A 20,403-nucleotide genomic window follows, 5' to 3' on the forward strand; every position below is an offset into this window, starting at 1 on the left:
TAATATGAGTTTTGATAGTTGCTGCCAAAACAAAAGGTGAACAGGTGACTCCAAAACAGTGTCTATTAAAATGAAACATTGTAGGCGGTTGAGTTTTATCGCAATTCTTATAATAGATAAAACATAAATAATTTCTATCAAATTCCGAAACTTGTATTTGTAAAAAAGCTCGAGCAATATCTCCGCAAAATCCGATTTTATGTTCCCTAAATTTTAAAATTATATCTACAAGATTAGCATATAAATTATCGCCGGATATAAGACATTCGTTAAGACTTAAATTATTTCCGCGTTTACTACTGGCATCATAAACTATTCTTGTTTTTGTACTGGAAGCATTTTCTTTAAAAACATCCCTATGCGGCATTGTATAGCCCACAAAACAATTAGATTTACAAGTTTCGATAATCCCTTCTTTTAATTTTTCTTTCATAACTTCATTATATCTTTCAAATAAAGATTCGTCAGCGTTAAATCTCCTTTCTAGTAAACAAAATCTTTTTTTCGCGATCTCAAAATTATCACATAAATTTTCACGAGCTGTCTCAGATTTCCACAGAAGCGGCGCCTCATATCTTCCATTTTCAAACCGCAACTTGTTTTCAAAATTAATTAGATGATCCGAGTTCATTTTATTTCCTAACTCTTTAGTAGTGAGAAATGATTCAATATTCCATAAACATGACAAATCAGTTGCAGTTGAATCAGCTAAAGTGCAACAAATGTTAAAACAAGAAGCCGCACCCTTAAACGGACCATCTGGCACCTGTCCTACTAAAGAATCTCCAAACAACGTCGGCTGAAGGAATAATTTATTGCCTATTTTCAATAACTCACCCTTTACAGTAGAATATAAGAAATCAGCACCTAACAATATTTGAATGGGTTTCTTATCATCCCATGAATCAGCGATTTTAAATCCTTGAGAAAGTAAAGTTTCTATTAATTGGGGATCAAATTCTGAATATAATTGAGCAGCGCATATTTCCTCGGTAATTAATGCTTCAATATTTATACTTGAGTAGGGGGGAAACCTACTGCGTAATGTGATATTAACACATTCGTATTCCTTTTCCGAAGGATTTCGATTTGAAAATGTGTAAACAAAAAGTTTTTCTTTTCTTAAACTTTTCGCGTTTAATGCTTTAGCCAAATCTTTTCGAATAAAAGATTTTTGAGAAGCAGAATCAAAAAGTATTCGAGCTATTAATTTTTTAGATCCATTTTCGACATGAACTTTAGCAGTTTGCAATAAAGTTGTATTATTTAATGATTGATTAGGTTTAAAAACAGAAGACATTACCGCTTGATTCTCTTGAATTTGAATAGTTTCGGTTTTATCTGGGGGAGAAGTTTGTAATAAATTGTTACTTTTTAACTTGGGGCAAAACAATAAATTATGTTGAAAACTTTGACATATTTCACAAGGTTTGATTTTAACTTTACACTGATTTAGCAAATGGTTTTTATAAAAACATTTGTAACAGCGTCCTTCCTTTTTTAATTTAAAACGTTTCTGCTCATCAGTAAACGTTTTGCATTTTAACCCTGTATGCGAGTATGAATTACAAAAAATGCAAGAATTATTGACAATTGTATTTAAAGCGGCTGATGTAGGAATATTTTTTTTTTTAGGATATCTAGTTTCGTTTTTTGATCTAGCTGGTTCGTGAGTTTTCATTGCATTAGCTGCTTCTCGAGATTCAATTTCAAATTTTATGAATTTCATTAATTCACTAATATCGCCCGATTTATTATGATCTCTTTTACGATGATATTCTACTATTAAGTTATGGGGCATTTGTTTTAATAAAATCGGAATTAATAAATGACCAAAATTATCTGATGCTACACCCATAGATTGTAAATTTCTTATACTGATTTCACTTTCATCATACAAATGCCTAAGTCCCTGAATATTTGAAGAAGATTTAACTGGTTCGATTTCCAAGAGTTTGTTTACAAAACAATTAATTAAATGTTCCGATTTTCCATATCTATCTTTTAGCAAGGTCAAACACGATTTATAATTTTCTTCTGTTAAAGCGAAACCTGCTACTGTTTTATAAGCATCCCCAGAAAGAAAAGATTTTAAATAAATAAATTTATTAACATTACTTAATGATTCATTAGAATCTATAGCACTACTGAAACTATTAAAAAATTCTAAAAATGTAGTTGAATCACCATTAAAAGTTGGAATGTTAAGTTTAGGCAAATTAATAGAAATCGGAATATTTTTACTATCATTAACATTCGAAACATTAACATTATTAGTGGCAACTGATTCTTTTATTTTAAACTTTGTTAACAACAGTTTAATTTTCATTTTGGAGTCACCTATGTTTTCATCATATTCCATAGAATTTTTAATTTCTGTTTCAAAAACATCATTATCCGTGATTAGTTCCTCAATTGATTCATTAAGGTTTTTTAGCTCAGTTCGTTTTTCTTCGAGATCTAGTAAATATTCTGATAATTGTTTCTGATGAATTTCATCTTCAAAATTGAGATTCTGTTCAAATGTGTCAATTTTCGTAATTAACTTAGTACAATTAGTTCTAGCAATCTTTCGTTTTGCTTTAAGTTTATCAATAGTTTCCATTTCGAGATTGTAAATAAATAAAAGTACAGTACCTGTAAGTTCAAGTTTTCTAAAATTTCAAGAAAATAATTAATCCAGAATGAAGCACAAATTAAAATCCAAAATTCCCGGGTTTCTAGGTCCAAAAAATGATAGAAAATCTATTTCGAGTTTCGGGATATGCGTGTATCTCTACCATTTGATGCCCTGGTCAGTAAGAAAACAATTAATATGTGCTTTTATATTTATTAATAAACTTAACAATGAAACAAATAATAATTAGACTGAAACAAAACAAAAAATATAAGAAATAGGAGCTTTCAAGAAATGCTCCTTCAGGCATGAGTGCATCGAGAACAACTGAAATAAAATATAATTTGATTGGCGACGAATTGACGCCGCCAAAAAGAATTAATTCGTAACAATATATAACTACACGGTAGCCGGAGCATTAAATGAAAAAAATATGTTACCAAAATTCTCCTAAAGAAAAGCAAGAAACAAGAAACAATTTCAGGGATCACAATATAGCAGTTTTACTGATTGTTTTGCTCTTCACTTTGTAAGTTGAAGTACATGTTTTCATCGGTGGTTTATGCAAATTAATATTTACTCTGTACAAAGAAAGCGCCATAAAAGTCGCCCCACTAACAGTTAAGAAAGCATATTTTGGAAAGGTTGCCATAAACCACAAGAAAATTGTTGACACCAAAAAAATTCTACAAAAGATAAATTTTTCTCTTCCTATGAAGAAATTTGCTTGTGGCCCAGAACAGATAGTCATAATCGAGAAAAAGATTTCTGAATCTACATAAATATCCATATATGGGCGATTCTCACGAAATGTGACAATTCACTGTCCCTTGCTCCAAGATCTAATACTATAACACTAAAAGAACTTTTTTTTTAAAAAAAATTAATAAATTGCACTGCTGTTAGCATTTTAAAATGACTTTGTACTAGCATTGACTGTTTTGTATAGTTAAAAAGTTTAATTGAACTTCAAAATGTCATTTTCCTGGAATGTCCAAAACAATGTTTCCAATAATAACTAGCTTCAAAACTTCCCATAAATTTTTCAATATCTAATTTTTTTTAATCTCAACCGATGTATAGAGGGTTTTAATTACAAAAACTTCGTTTAAAATAATTTTTTCTGTCAATAATTTGTTGGTCCCAAGAAAATCTGTCATTTTCCTGGCTACTTTTACAGGGTTGCCACTAAAATCTTGAAAAAAAAATTCCCTGTGTTTTCCCTGTAGATATTATACAAGGAGCCATATTAGACTAACTATATTTATTAGTTTTAATTTCTGGAAAAAAGCACGACATACATAAATAATGCTATAGCAAATGAAATAGTTTAGTATAGTTGAACTATCTTCCTTAAATATCCCATAAATTACGCTTTTGAGTGGTGCCCATTTTTTAAAAGACAAAAATACGAAACAAAATTCCCTGTATTTTCCCAGTTTGTAAAGAAAAAATCAAAATTCCCTGCATTTTCCCTGTTATTTTAGGTAATTTTTAAATTCCCTGTATTTTCCAGATTTACCCTGTTCTCCATGCGGAGTGGCAACCCTGTTTTATTTAGTGGTTTATAACCAAAATAGATAGAGCCAGCAATCAATATCTTATGTTAATAGATTGATCAGATACCCTCCTATATGTCTTGTTGCATGAATAAAGAACCAATTTTCTGGTTCAAAATCTATTTCAAAAAAGTCTTCAAGATGAGTAGGTTTTTGTGTTGTCATTTTCCTGGCTTCTTGAAATCATTAATAACAAAAACTACATAGATTTATCTGAGTTATTTTAAGAAATACTGTTGTTTTCTACAGAATGTAAACGTCTTAGGACAAAATATTAAATTAAAGTTATATGCTATAAAATGGCGAATTTGTCATTATCCTGGCTCTCATTTTCCTGACTTATGAATTCCAGGACATTGAAGTGTTACCAAAATTTTTTTTTAACTGCTAATACTGCAAGGAGGAAAAGCAAATATTTACCTAATACCAAGTTTATGTATGATTGTAATTTGGTTGGATGTAATCAAAGCTATTTATTTATTTAATGATTGATTATTATACACAATTTTATTCTGTACATATCAGCAACAAAATTGATTCTCTCTACAGTGGATAAAAAGAATTAATTTAAGCATTTTATGGTTCATCTAACATAAAGGCTTAAGTTGAGTTACTTACTATTAACTTAAAACGACTATTTTTTAAACTTGTAAGCTAATATGTCATTTTCCTGGCATTCAAGATTTGGTGGATTTCTATTTTATTTTTTTTTTCTCGAGTAAATGTCAATAAACTACACTGCTGTCTGTAACATATTAATAAATGTAACTAACGAAGTATACAAAAACAATTTTAGATTATTTTGGAGACTTTAAATTTGAAGAAGTCTTTTGGTCCGAATTGTCATGTTTAAAAAGAATCACCCATATATGTAGTCTAAGACTAAAATAAAGTCTTTATTTCATTTCTAAAATGGCGAATTATTAATATTTTCGCTTCATTGCTGTTGTAAATTTTCATTTTCTTTTATAACTGTCGTTGAATAGCCGACTAAATTTTGAATTTACGACTACCAAGAAATTGGATATGGAATTTATAAACACAGATAGTTCTTGAAGCAAAAACAACGAAACTTTCTAGAATATATTTTTGAGTCGTTTATTTTTTAATTTTTTTCCATAAACTTCGATTTGACGCATTATTTTTATAATAAATACATTTTTTTAGGATACTTGACATTTTCACGCTGAATTATTTCGAGATGAAAAAAGTTGTTTTAACTTTTTCTGAATTGTTAAAATCAAAAGTAATCTAAAAAAATACCATTTCTTTCAAGTTATCAAGCTAAACAATGCTTTAAACAAAGAGTATATTTTTTGTTAATCAATTCGATAGTTCAGTTCTTTTCAATAAAAATTATTGAGTTTTTCGTGGATTTATATTAGTTTTCAAATTTATTTTCATACTAAATATTTATGAAAAAAAAATCATGACAATAAACAGGATTCTTATCTTTTGTCCAAATTAATGGCCGTACAATTATATCTTTTTTTAAAGGAAAAACTAACAAAATCATGCTTGTAAGTAATATAAATAATACTTATTTCAACAGGTAGATCAACGTTAATAAAAAAAGCATATATGAATGATTAGGTGATTTTTAAAATAATAAAAGATTAAAGGTGAATGAGAAAGATATAAATTTGTTCAAAATAAAAGCAAATTTTAGGTACGTGGTAGTTAGATTATTGAATGGTCTTCACTTTCCTTATTTATGACCCCAAAATCTTGATAACAATATGAAAACTTAGTAGACGAACCGCCTAAGCGACACTTTAGTGAATTTGAGTAAATTGAGCGCTAATAAGTAGTAAAGCTAAAAGAACATTAAGTAACTAGTGGGCTGCGCCCCCTGCTCGCTAACGCTCGCCAACCCCCGAAAATTGCTACGCAATCTTGTATGGTTCGCTTCGCAAACCAAGCTCACTTCGCTAGCTACTAACTTAGGTACATTGCAAATGCATAAAATTCTAAGAATTTAAAACAATCATTCAAATCCATATAAAAACGTTTTTTTTAAGAAAAAATTACATCTTTTTAGTAAACACTAAGTCATTAAAATAAATTTGGATTCAATTAAATGACATGCAATTCGTTAAACCTATTAGAAATGTGCTATAGTATAATTCGTGATATAAACCAAAACTCGTCAAATAAATTCGTTATATATAAATTCGTGAAAAAAGCTCTTTCGACAAAATACTAAAATAGAGATCTATCGACAAAGACTACTCACTTCTGCCTAGCTTAATAGTATGAGATTGCCGCAGCTGATGCTCTCTGGTTATTTCAGTTTCCGTTTTTAAAAGCGCTCTATGTTAAGCCACCTCTTCTAGATTTGGCATGCGACATTTTTAGCGGCAATCATTGGTTGATTTTCTAGCGTTGCCATTCTGGGAGTTGTAATGAGGCTTTTTCTCGTCGCCGTGTAAGAGAAATAGTAACGTAAACAAAACAAAGCAAACGTTGCCACCGGTGGAAAAGAAATGCAGCCAAAATTCGGGAGCCACGTAAGAGAATTATAAATATTAGATAATAGCGGTAATATTTCATTGGTTCGAAAAAATTTAAGGAAAGAAAACAATTAAATATTTTTTTCCTGATTAATGTATTTCAGAATAATATCGGAATTGTGACGTCACTTCAGTGCAGGAAAATTATGTCAAACTTGTAGTTTTAACAAATGAAAAAGAAAATCTACATGAAATATTTATAGAAATACAGCGCGTATCCAGTGTTAGTTTAATGAAAAAAAAAAACATTTTATATCAAAACATGTTAGATCGAAGAACACATAAGAGATGCGTTGTTAATTAAAATAATTTGAAAAGTATGACTTACTAGCTTTTTGGGCAAAGAGAGCTATTGGCACATCTGAACAATGAATATACTGATAAGCTGAATTTCCCAAAACATCTCGGGGCATATAACCAGTCATGATAGATATTCTAGATAAATAAAAAAAAGACATTGATATATAATATTTTTTCAAGACTTCATATAAAAAGATCTTGAATTTAATATTAAATTTGAACATATTTTGAAACTAATTCGTTATACTGACAAGAAAGATACCCAAAGTATTTCTTCGTAAAATCCAGATTCAAGAATAAAAAATAAAAAACAGAATAAAGAATAAAGAATAAAAATTAACCTATGTCGGAATGGTTAGATTCAAAACTTATTCACAAGAAGCGAAACTAACATTTCCTGATAATTTTAAAATGAAGTTATCGACAAAATATTTTTTTAAATCAGGAAAAATCTCTAATTTATTACTATGCAATCATTTTTTCTTGCTTTTAAAATCTATCTTGATCATTGAAAATATCTTTTATGTGGAAAACTTATGGTAATTTTAAAATGAAGTTATCGACAAAATATTTTTTTAAATCAGGAAAAATCTCTAATTTATTATTATGCGATCATTTTTTCTTGCTTTTAAAATCTATCTTGATCATTGAAAATATCTTTTATGTGGAAAACTTATGGTAATTTTAAAATGAAGTTATCGACAAAATATTTTTTTAAATCAGGAAAAATCTCTAATTTATTACTATGCAATCATTTTTTCTTGCTTTTAAAATTTATCTTGATCATTGAAAATATCTTTTACGTGGAAAACTCATGTTAAATATCCAAATATTTTGAGAAATAATTAAACTTTGAAATTTATAATAAATAGAGTTATAAAGTTGTTTACGCTATTGTATGCTCTGTAAATGTTTTTGATAAAACGTTAGTTTTCTTGCCAAGTTGTTCCGACTAGAAATTTTCGCAAAGTAAAAATACAGTTACATTTCTATATTTAAAGAAGTTGATCAATAATTTGTGCAACTTTGGTTTTGTGCAGCTTTATCTGAGAGTGGGGGAGGAAGCATAGCTAAATACTGCTATCATACATAGCTATTAAGAGATTTCTTCGACAAATACTGCTAATAAAATTTTTATTGCCTATTCATTATCGTTTTTATAATTAAATACATCAAATAACAGTAAAATTAAAATAATAACAAATTTGTTAACGAAAAACTTTCAAAGCCAAAGATCGAGCGTAACGTCGCCATAACAGGTAACCGAATCCACTATAGGTTTCATGTTTCATATCTTGTTAATTGAGTTTTAATAACTTGCATTATTTTAATCTTTATTAATAAATGAAATCGACTAGTTTTTTTTTAAATCTGTGTCTGGCTTGTTCAAAAAAAAGTGTGACCAGGACTAACTGAGGCAGCTGATAAGATACATAAATCCCTCAAATTATTGTTACCATCAATTGAAAATATTGCTTTCAGTAAATGTAAATATTTTAGTTTGTTTGTCCAAAAAAGAATCTTTTACAAATATACTTCATATGCGCAATGCAATTAATTTTTTTCTTCTCATTTGTGAAAAATTGAAAATAGTTGCCAGACGATGACAAATTATTCCAAAAAAAGAATAAAGAAAAGAGGCTTAAAAAGAAGTTTTCGTATTTATAAACTTCTTATGATGGAAGGTAAACATCGCAGCAATATGAATAAACAACACTTTCATAAAACAGAAAAATCAAGCGTACAAATGAAAAATAGACAATTTTTACGAATTTTTAATGTTTGCCATTGAAAGGTCTTTGTATGGCGTTATTCGAAAGAACAAACAAGTTTATTGATTCCAATTAGATAAATTAAAGTTGTTAATTGAAAAAGGCATCGAGAAATAGCAAATTGGGAGGATCTTCTTACTTACTGCCTGGTTGGGAAGATATACTTCATCAACATGATTAACAAAGCCTCGTGCAGTCAGATTTTTAGTTACTTCAATAATTATAAATGCTTTTAGTAAAAAAAAACTAATTAAAAATTGCGTAGAAAATGTTCTCGCGAAAAAATAATAATTGAATTGGAGAAGTTTGCGTTTCAATTTTTTCACAAATAGGCACGCATTTTTCGGAAAACATATAAAAAGAACTATGAAGACGAGATCATGAACAGTTAACTGAAAAGATTTTAGTCTTTAGATCGAGATTCATATCCGCTAATTTTTTTTTATTACAGTAGTTGGAAATAAAACTGTTAAGTTTTGCAATAAAATTTGGAATACCACTGCTTTAATGGCTGCTTTAAATGCTGTGCACTGCTTATAAGTTTTCGCTTGGATTTCCGGAATTAAAACCAGCTGTGTTAGATAGCAAACAAATGTGTCATAACAAAATATATAAATACTACCATAATCCTTATTTTCAGCAAAATGTCTTCATTTAACAGATAAATTTTGCCTTTATGGTTTTCGTTTAAATTCATTGTCAGCAAGCATTAAACTTTAATCAAAGCTGCTCGAGGTTTTAATCCAGAACGAATGATCAACTTAAATACTAAGAACGACTATGTATTCAAACTTATTCAAGGTATGAAGGATTTATCCCTAAAGTACGAGTTAGCTGTATACAAAGAATCTGTAAATTAATGTTTAATTTTGATTTAATAGAATTCTAGAATTTAGAGGAAGTCTCAAAAAGATTTTCGAAACTCACTAGAAAAGGGAGGCAAGTGCTGCTTACTTCAGTAGACATTGAAAAAGCTGTGCTCTGTCACGGCCAAATTTTTACGAAACTAAGATAAACTAAGTTGACAAAGAAAACTTCTGCAATAACTTCATTTATTTTTTAATAGACTTACTGTGATTTTGAATAAACTTATTGGTGTGATGCTAATTCTGAGAACAAGGTACCAGTTAACAGCTCCGGTTTAAAAACCAAAAGTCTCAATTTATTGTTTTAAAACAAGGGCTTCCAACTTACATGAGGCCGGGGTTCACAATTAAAAACACAAATCAAATGGCGGGCCGCAACTTCATCAAAATTTTATATATGACTCTTTTATATGTTTGAAGGAACATTAAATATTACTGTCAGATTTTTACCAAGTTGTACAAAACAAAAGTATTGAATTACAAATTAAAATAAGAAGTAGATTTTTAAACATATTTAGTTGCATATTAAAAAATTCGGGCTACAATAACTTTAATGTGTACCCATGTATTACACAATTAATGTGCAACAGATATCTAATTGTTAAGATATAAAACTTTAAAATGGTTGGTATTAAAACTTACATAGTAGCTCACAAAATGTTTAATGACAAAATTGAGGTTTGTCTGCTGCAAACACCAGAGAATAGATATTCACATTTTAAATTTACAAATGTGTGTGTAAAATATTTTCGTCTAAAATGAGTGGTTTCAAAAAGTTAAATCGGAGAATTTCTTTGAGAAAATTTCTGATACACACATGCTAAATTATATTTACAAAATACAAAAAAATGAAATAAAAAAGAGCAACATACACGATTATTTTTGTATTTAAATAAATATTTTCTTGGATGCAAAACCTGACAAATAAATTTTTTGCACCGTTGGTATGATAAATTTCACAGAAAGGAAGAAATTAGGTTTTTTTTAACGAGAAAAGTATTTTAAACCCTTATAGATTTTTTACGAAAATTGTCCGCAAAAAAATAACAACTAATATATTTCAGTTCGCGGGCCACAAAAAAAGGCTTCGCGGGCCGGATGCGGCCCCCGGTCAGCCTGTTGGAAACCACTGTTTTAAAACAATTACGAAAATAAGTCTCACAGTAAAGAAAACGCATAAAGCTTTAAATAAAAATCTCATGAATGTAAAATAAATACCTGTGATCAGCAAAAATAATTTCGCCTTGAGTACCATGTATTGTGAAGTAACAGTCTCTTTGTTCTAAGTATTGCACATCAATGTCTGGCTCTAATTGCACAGGTTCAGCAAATATTAATATTATAGCACTTTCTCCAAAATCTTTGTGTCGTCCTATGAATAACAGAAGAAATGTGCTTGAATAATTCCAACAGAATTGTCATTTATTCATAACAGTTATTATTTATGCATAGATTGACAAGTGGAATTCAAAAACAATGAAAATACGTTTTCGAGCATTCAATTTGTTTCAACTTGTAAACGATGTTAGATTATTACATTCTCGTACATTAAAGGGATTAACTTAATTCAAGAATTGATACGCTTAACAATTTTTGAAATGCTCTCTAATATATTTCAAATAAAATGTAGACAAAATTAAGTTACAAAAACTGAAATAGTAAACAAGACTAAGGGAAAGTAAACTACCGAAGTGATTTTTATTGAACTGGACAAAAATTTCCAGGGTTTGGCAAGCGATAACTATATGTGATGGCTCAGGGGATAGAGCGTTCGCCTTCCAATGAGTTGAACCAGGTTCGAATCCCAGCGATGGCAGGTCGATACGAATTCCGCATCCGGCTTGCACAGACCACAGTGCTGACGTGAAATATCCTCTGCGGTAGACGGATCAGGAGTTAGAGTCCCACTGCCGCCAGGCTAACCGTGGGAGGTTCTCTTGGTCTTCCCCTCCACGTAACGCAAACGTTGGTTGGTTCCATCAAAAAGTCCACCACGAAGACAAATTTCTCCCACTACATCCAGGAATTTCCTTGTCTTCTGAATTAGGTTCAAAATTACAAGGCTATGGAGTTGAACCTAAGTAGTAAAATTACAAGGCTATGTAGTAGTGGTAAACCTAAATTTGGGTCGGCTGTTCAGTGACGGTTATAAAAAATAAAATAAAATATATGTAATATAATGAAAGCTCTATAAAACAAATAAATGCAACAAAACCTTCTTACAAAATATCTAATACTTATAATTCATCTTATATATTCATCTCATAACTCAGTGAAACAAAAACTGATACCGTAAACAATGAAGCAAAGTATAAAACAGTTTAAAAAAATAAATAGGTTTAGAGGGAAAAAATTAACCTAATTAGTTGACGCTGAGATGGAATATTTTACGCAAGAAAATGTACGCTTTTATAAACCATTATAATAAAGCAAAAAACAACAGCTTACGTATTCTCTTATTTTTCAAATTATATTAATAAATATTAGAATATAGGGGAATGCCTACACTGGTTCTCCAGTGGGTGGTAGAAGGGAAATAAAATACCTTCCGCGGACCAACAGGTAGAAGTCCAACCTTTCGAGGCTCTGGCAACCCTCTTTTTCCATGGACAGTGCAATTTTGATCTGCAAATGCAGTTGCAAAACACAGACTTCTGCCCCATTCCTTCAGGAAACACCTCATTACTGACTTTGACTGTTCCAGAATCTTAACATCAACAATTACAAGACTAAGAACATACCACTTTAAAAGGATGAAAATTCTTCCCGACAAAATAAGAACTTATATTCCCTGCAAGAACTGCACCGATATCCAACTTACACCGGATCACATTCTCGAGTGCCCAGCCCTTACCCCATATGTTTTACAACTGGGTATGGTGCCACTGACTTCAGAACTTCGTGAGATCCTCTACAGTAATGATGTATTGGAGCTTGCGGATGCAGTTACACGATGAAGGCACACGAGGCCATTTAATTGTTCATGGATACGATAAAAAAATAAATATTAGAACAATGTAATTGACAGAAGAAGGCAACAGATACTTTAATAAACATAACAATAATCTACGAAATGAAAAGAAGTAGAGGAAAAACAATTTACCGATCTTTAAGCTTTTTTTCAGTGGTGCAGAACTTTGAGGCATTTCGTCGCCAGAATGTATTGAGAGCGAGAAAGACATTTTTCTGTACCTCATCTCGTTGCTACGAGGTAATGGTCGTTGCTGCATACGTACTCTAACGACATTACGAGGATTTGAAGATCCTAAAAAGTCAAAGTAATTGGGACATTTAAATAACAAATAACAGAGCTATAATTAATACCATTTAATAATTTAGAATTTATAATGTGTTTCATTTTTTTATATATTCTTAAAAGCTTTTTCTAAAGAATGAATTAAAATAAGTCAATATTAAATCTTGATTTGTTTTTTAAAATATAGTTTTCAAAGAATGAATTACAGTGGCCTTCGAATGAAGTGGGAGGCAAAGCTGGGAACAAGGTCACCAGGCCAAAGGAGGACATCTTTATTCAACGACTACGGACATTAAATCTTTAAACTTATTACTATTATTTTTGTAATGAAATCAAAATTTGCAATATAAAAATTTTAATAATGAATTTAAGTCATTAAAATTTTAAATTATAATTATATTTATGAAAAATTATATTATGAATAAGCACATTCTGTTTATTGTACGAATAAGTACATTCTGTAGGAAATAATAAATTGTTACAATTAAATTATTTAACTTAACATTACATTAAAAACGAATTTAAAATTAGGAACTAACTTTTTTAAAATACAAATATTTCTGAATTTTTTTTACCCAGTGCGTGCACGCCACCAACGTATTAAAATCTTTTTTGAAAGATAAAATGAGATATTAAATGAAATTTTGAGCAACATTAAGTTCTCATAAGTCCATCAATCTAAAATGGGTATTAAATCTATACCAGTTTTTAGATATGCATAAATATATAGTATTACCATATATAAATATACTGAAAATTCAAAGTGAGAATTTCAAAGTGAAATTTATTCATTCTTAACAGAAATAATACAAAGTTTAAAATATCATAAAAAAATTCTATTTGACATCTATTTAATATTGGGGGAAAAAAAACTTACCATTTTTATACTTGGATATTAAATTTCTCATTTTTTTCATAAGTAGATCTTTTTCTTTTGGGAGCACGAAGTTCGAAATGTGATGACCAAGAAGATCTATCTGTAAAAAAAAAAAGAAGAAAAGAAAGAGATTATTCTCTTGATTTGTTGAGAAGAAATTGAAGAGGAAAGAGATTGATTGTTGAAGATATATGTCTCTGAAAGTTGGATCGTTTCATATAACTAATTTAAGGAGCAAATAAAGAGTTGGTATATGATTCTGATCTATTTATGTGTTTAAGGAGAAAATCAGATCTGCAAAGATCTACTAAAAATATTTTTTTCCTTTATTGATTTTTGAATGAAATTGAATTTAAAATACTTGTATTTTTCGATTTTTCCAGCAATTCCTTACCAAAAAAATGACAATGACAAGAATAACTTTTGATCTAATGATAGAATTTCTACACATGACATAATTTTTAAGGGTTATACAGAACAGAATATTCGGCCAAGTGTGTGAGAAATATTCATCGTATCAAATATCAAAAATTATTTTTAAAAGATGCATTCAATGATTTCAGAACTGGTGAGGGGCAACTTAAAATAGAAACCGTTTTTAACTGCATATTTAGGTTTTCAAGAAAAAAGCACCCTAATTTGATTACTGGTTTTTGCATTTAGGTTTAAAGATAGCACTGTAATCGAAGAACGGAAATAAAATATAAAATGTTCGGAATGGTACTGGAATAGGTCAAACATCAAAGTTAATATTAGACATGCTTGATACTTTGAAAAAGATGAAAATTTTATGTCATTACATCAAACTACAATAGATTTCCTTCTCACCTCCGGAGTAAAGTAAACATGAAAAAATGAGCTTTCCTGGATAAGATTTAAGATTTTAAAATTGATTCCTGCCCCAATTTCAGGGGGAGAGTTAGTTCCTGAGTTTGTTATTAATAAATGCACTTTTTGAAAATAATTCAGTCTGCAAAAAAGAAAGAAAAAACGGATTGCTTAGATTTGAACGGTTGGTCTGATTTTCATTTTGCAAAGTGTTGTTGTTTCTTATACGACTTGCCAATAGCAGCAAGCCTGCTATGGGAAAATGGGAAACCAAGCAAACTTAAGGCAGAGGGTTGCGTTTCTTATTTTTCAGTGGCGCCATCTATTGCCAAAAATATAGAAACACACACGTCACAGTACCTTTTTACAGGGAGGATCCTTTCATACTCCATTCATCCAGAAATCATAATTTTGATCTGAACCAGAGAAAAACCAATCTACAATTTGGTATCCTCAAAGGCATTGATTTGTTATGGGAACTGGTAAAGTGTTACGGCAATAACTCAAAAGAATTCTTAAATTATGTTTAACGATTAATTGGAACAGTGGCGGCATACTCTTAATTTAACGCAAAAACGCACTTTTTCTGGAGAAACATATTAATTTTTAATTGCATTCGACTCAACGTTCCAAAACAACCCCTGACATAGGATAACTCAATCATTCAAATAAAACAAAAATAAAAAGTAGAAAATAATTATGAAATGTTTTTTGTAAATAATTATACATAAACTAATTTTTCGAAGTAATTTTTTAACGTATTTTCACGCACAAAGCAGTAATAAAAAAATAATTTTTTAGAAATATATATATATATATATATATATATATATATATATATATATATATATATATATATATATATATATATATATATATATATATATATATATATATATATTTATATATATATATATATATTTTATCTTAATATATATATATATTAAGGTTATACACATGGTAAATTATTCTTGTAAAATATCCGTCAGTCAAAGATTCATTTATCTAAGAAAACGTCAAAGAGCTTTTATCCTTACAATATTTTTAACACTTAATGTGCCGTATCTTCTTCACGTAAACAATTTCGAGCACTTTTCCTTAAGGCGATAAGATTGTATCACGGCTAAAATGGATAGCTTAGATATTTCGAAAATAAACCACCACAACAATAAGTAAATACAAATCAGTTTAAATTTAGAAAAAATTAAAAATATTCTTGTTAACAAATATCTTTCTTTTTTTTTTAGATAAAAACAGAACAAAATTTCGTAAAAACGTAAATACATTCGAAATAAGAGAAAATCCCAGTAGAATTTCATCGCAATTCTTATAGGTTGTTTTTTAGTATTTTCCACAAAAATTTATATTTATCAATTACTAGGAAAAATTAAGTAAGTAAAAAACGCCAACGGCAACTGTTCTACATTGTTTACTTTTTGTAAATTAAGTAGACAATTCGACACGCACTTAGCACAAAATATACATTCCATTCTGTTGCGTAAAAAAATATTTATGCATATGCCATATTTCTTGAAAAAGAAACAAAAATCGGTGCAAAAACTAAAGCGTAATCGGTGTAGACAAAAACGAATTCTTGATAAGAATTAGTATCTGTAAACGCGCAAATTTACAATGCCTATTATTATTAAATACATATAACGATATGTCAAGTGACAGACTACAATTAATTTTGCACAAGCATTTTCACAAAAAAAAATTTTACGACGTGCCACCTCCTAGAAGCACTCATCAATCTGAAAATGTGGTAAATGTATGACACTTAACATTATTCGATCATTTTCTTCATATTTTCTCAGACGTTTTTGTTTACCAAACATTCATAAATTATTGATGAAAAAAAGGTCTTAAATTTGGTCCATGGATCTCTGGGACAAAGAATATGTAAGTCGAAAAAGAAGACCAGCTCCTATAAGTCTCTATCCATCTAAACCTGTTCTGAATGCAACGATCACCCCAGCGAGGTCTTATGTGTATTGCCTGGAAAACAACTTGCCTCTCACAGGTACTCCTTTCTCCTCTCAACACCCAAATACAACCCATTATCCCTTCACTCCAAAAAATACTCAATCTACATTTAAGAGACAATTGATGAAAAGTGAGTTGAGCTATTAAAACCTCGCTTGCTTTCGTAAGTTACAGAATGGTTTTGCAAAAGGTTTACTTACTATCCACGTGATAAATTTCCTTGAATCAAATTTTTTATATAATAAATTGTGATAGTTTATATTTTGACAGGCGGGAGCTATCTCAGCTCTTTTCCGATGTTTTAAAGAGGGCAAAAAAACTTGTTTACGAAGTTAAGAAAAGAGTCAATGCTACGTATACGATGTGCGCATGCGTCGGTTTAGAATCTTTCAGTGATTTCTATGTCATACAAGAGGATCTAGCTGGTCTCCGTTACGCATCAGCATCAGCTAATATCGGAATCGAAGAATGCGTCGGTTCAAAATCTTTTAGTGATTTCCTTGTCCTACAAGAGGATCTAGCTGGTCTCCGCAACGCATCAGCTAATATCGGAATCGAAGAATGCGTAGGTTCAAAATCTTTCAGTGATTTCCTTGTCCTACAAGAGGATCTAGCTGGTCTCCGCTACGCATCAGCTAATATTGGAATCGAAGAATGCGTCGGTTCAGAATCTTTCAGTGATTTTCTTGTCCTACAAGAGGATCTAGCTGGTCTCCGCAACGCATCAGCTAATATCGGAATCGAAGAATGCGTTGGTTCAGAATCTTTCAGTGATTTCCTTGTCCTACAAGAGGATCTAGCTGGTCTCCGCTACGCATCAGCTATATCGGAATCGAAGAATGCGTAGGTTCAGAATCTTTCAGTGATTTCCTTGTCCTACAAGAGGATCTAGCTGGTCTCCGCAACGCATCAGCTAATATCGGAATCGAAGAATGCGTAGGTTCAAAATCTTTCAGTGATTTCCTTGTCCTACAAGAGGATCTAGCTGGTCTCCGCAACGCATCAGCTAATATCGGAATCGAAGAATGCGTCGGTTCAGAATCTTTAAGTGATTTCCTTGTCCTACAAGAGGATCTAGCTGGTCTCCACAACGCATCAGCTAATATCGGAATCGAAGAATGCGTAGGTTCAAAATCTTTCAGTGATTTCCTTGTCCTACAAGAGGATCTAGCTGGTCTGCGCTACGCATCAGCTAATATCGGAATCCAAGAATGCGTCGGTTCAGAAATTTTCAGTGATTTCCTTGTCATACAAGAGGATCTAGCTGGTCTCCGCTACGCATCAACATCAGATAATATCGGAATCAACGAAACAATTTTATGTTAATAATAAATAAAGTACTCCGATGTTGGATTCTGTTCGACACAACATATTTATAAACACAAGTTTTTAGGTACTTTTATTTATAAAATCTAAGAAAAGGATCGTTAGAAACGAACCTCAGAAAATAACTTTCCCAGATGGAGACCAATTGCTTCCATAAAATAACTGCATCCATCTTATTATTTTGTTGTTTATAATGCCACTTGGCAAATACCAGCAGGCCTGCTTTGGGAAACCAAGCGAATTTAAGGCCTAAGGTCCGTTTCTTGTTTTTCAGTGGCGCATTCTATGGACAAGAATACTATTTTAGCCACACACACACTTAATAGCATTTTTTACAGGGCGGACTCATTCATTCATCCACAGATCAATCTTCAATACAGTACCCACAGAGGTACTCATTTGTTATGGGGACTTGAAGACTTAACATGCACCAGCCACCATTTAATACACGGGGGCAATGTTTATCTTTCTTCAGCCGGCAGGATTCGAACTTCCGTTCTTACAAACACGAGCAAGACGCCCTACCAACCAGGCTATCCCGGCTCCATCTCATTAGATAAAAACTATTTATAGAAAACATTACAGTAATTAGATCTATTTTAAAATTAAAGCTGTTTACTATTTTCTTCATTTTATGCATGTCATTCTATAAATCTTCAAGCTGTTGAGATGGGGGAGCAGAAAAAAAGGAAATTAAGTGATGATCAAGATTCAATTACCATAAAAACACCTGCATTTAGACTTTGCAATAATGCTAAAGAAATGCATCCTGGAGAGAATATATATATATATATATATATATATATATATATATATATATACGTAATACAAAAGTTATAAATACTTTTGTATTAATAAAAGCATTAAAACTTCATTCGTTTTCATATAATATCTTTGGTAAAGGACAAGGGTAGAAATTCTATTTTGGGACTTCAAGGCTAAAACCATGCCAATGAAAAATAATTAGATTTATATTTCAAAAGAGAAGTTATTTTAAGATCTTTCACTTCCATATAAGGAAAGATTAAACGATTTGCTATGAATAATAAATAATTTTGATGAGGCGTAGGAATACACAAGGAAGGCAAATGACTGGCCTCTTCACAACTTTTAATCATCTTATAAAATACAGGAGCAATGATTTTGTGTGTCTTTTTGGTGTATAATGTTTACCAACTAAACTCCGTCAGATCTGACTGAAACTCTCCCTCTCCGGCTGGAGAGGGGTGAAAATGCTATTTCACCATCGTTTATTAAAATAAAAGAATATACCGAAACTGGACTCCTTAATCATGCTGCTTTGATTTTTAATTTACTAAAAAATATCGGTGTGGATACACCGTTACTTCATATATATATATATATATTCTCCGGGATGCATTTCCTTACTATAAAGATCTAAGATAATAATCCTAAGATTAAAAATATGCTCTTATATATGCTTCAAAAAAATAATAATAATTCTGTAATTGTAAATGATTTTGAAATGAAAAAAGAAGATACAAACACGCAAATATAAAATACGAAAAAATAAATTGACTCATCTGTTAACAAAACTTGCTTAGAAGAAAAATTAATAAAGCATGTGGTACGTGCTTTCTGATAGCATTGTATAAAAAATTAATTGGTAAAAATTATAGCAATATATAATTTACTCATTTGAATGAACCACACATACATCAGGTAACAGATTTCCAGAGCACAAATTTAAATAGGAGATGAAATGTTAAGAGTTTAATTTTCAAATTGAAACTACAAATGTATAACACTTACATTTTGGTAACCAATGAATTCTTCTGAGTACCTTGAACACATTAAAACAACTCCAGTAAATGTTGTGGCAATGATAAAACCATTTATTGACTAAAAGAAAAAAATAAAACATATACATACATACATACACATATTATATATATATATATTAAAAGAAAATACAAGTAACTTCCATATACGAGGCATAAGTTGGTTTCTTTTAAGTTTTATTTAGTATCTTATGAAAAATTCTTTAAGGAAAAGGTTTCTCCAATCAGGGTCTTAGGGGTTGGATCATTCGGGCAATAGTTTTCCTAGCAGTTATATCACGAAAAACCACTCGAAATTGGTCTGTCCCTTCTCTTATTCAGGGATTTTGATGGGGATTGGGCTGCAAAAAATCTTTAACGTAATCTAACGTCATCCAAAAGGAAAAATTTAACCATCTTGATTCGTTTTAACAGATGATGGTATGCAGATTTCGAATTTTTGGGATTTCCTTAATGAGCATATTTCTGAGCATTATTACCCATTAACTTTAGGAAATAATCTTTTAATTGAGATCTTGACTTTTTAGGGCTCTTTGTGAAAGAACGGTTTCTAAGTCTTAAAATTAATAAGAGAATCAATTTCTTATCTATGAATTAATACATAAAGACTTGTCACGGTGCGCCTTAACCAAAGTTAAATAAAATGCTCTTACACCTAGAAAATTAGAAGAGATTCTGAATTTACAATGTTCCTAGATAAT

General features: G+C 30.4%; 1 protein-coding gene across 8 annotated transcripts in view; it reads right to left on the reverse strand.

The window, feature by feature from the left end:
* Positions 1-20,403, reverse strand: part of LOC107445918 (uncharacterized) — a 227,196-nt gene that overhangs the window by 19,654 nt on the left and 187,139 nt on the right. For all 8 annotated transcript variants that reach the window (XM_016060415.5, XM_071183495.2, XM_071183493.2 and 5 more), the window contains 5 exons: positions 19,674-19,763; positions 13,761-13,860; positions 12,731-12,892; positions 10,846-10,999; positions 7,018-7,124 (listed from right to left, as the gene is read on the reverse strand). In XM_016060415.5, the coding sequence (XP_015915901.1) occupies positions 7,018-7,124; positions 10,846-10,999; positions 12,731-12,892; positions 13,761-13,860; positions 19,674-19,763 (613 nt within the window). The remainder of the gene's footprint in view (positions 1-7,017; positions 7,125-10,845; positions 11,000-12,730; positions 12,893-13,760; positions 13,861-19,673; positions 19,764-20,403) is intronic.

The sequence above is a fragment of the Parasteatoda tepidariorum genome, chromosome 7 (genome assembly GCF_982258835.1).
Source record: "Parasteatoda tepidariorum strain Cologne lab strain chromosome 7, Ptep-v5.0, whole genome shotgun sequence".
NCBI classification, from domain to species: Eukaryota; Metazoa; Arthropoda; class Arachnida; order Araneae; family Theridiidae; genus Parasteatoda; species Parasteatoda tepidariorum.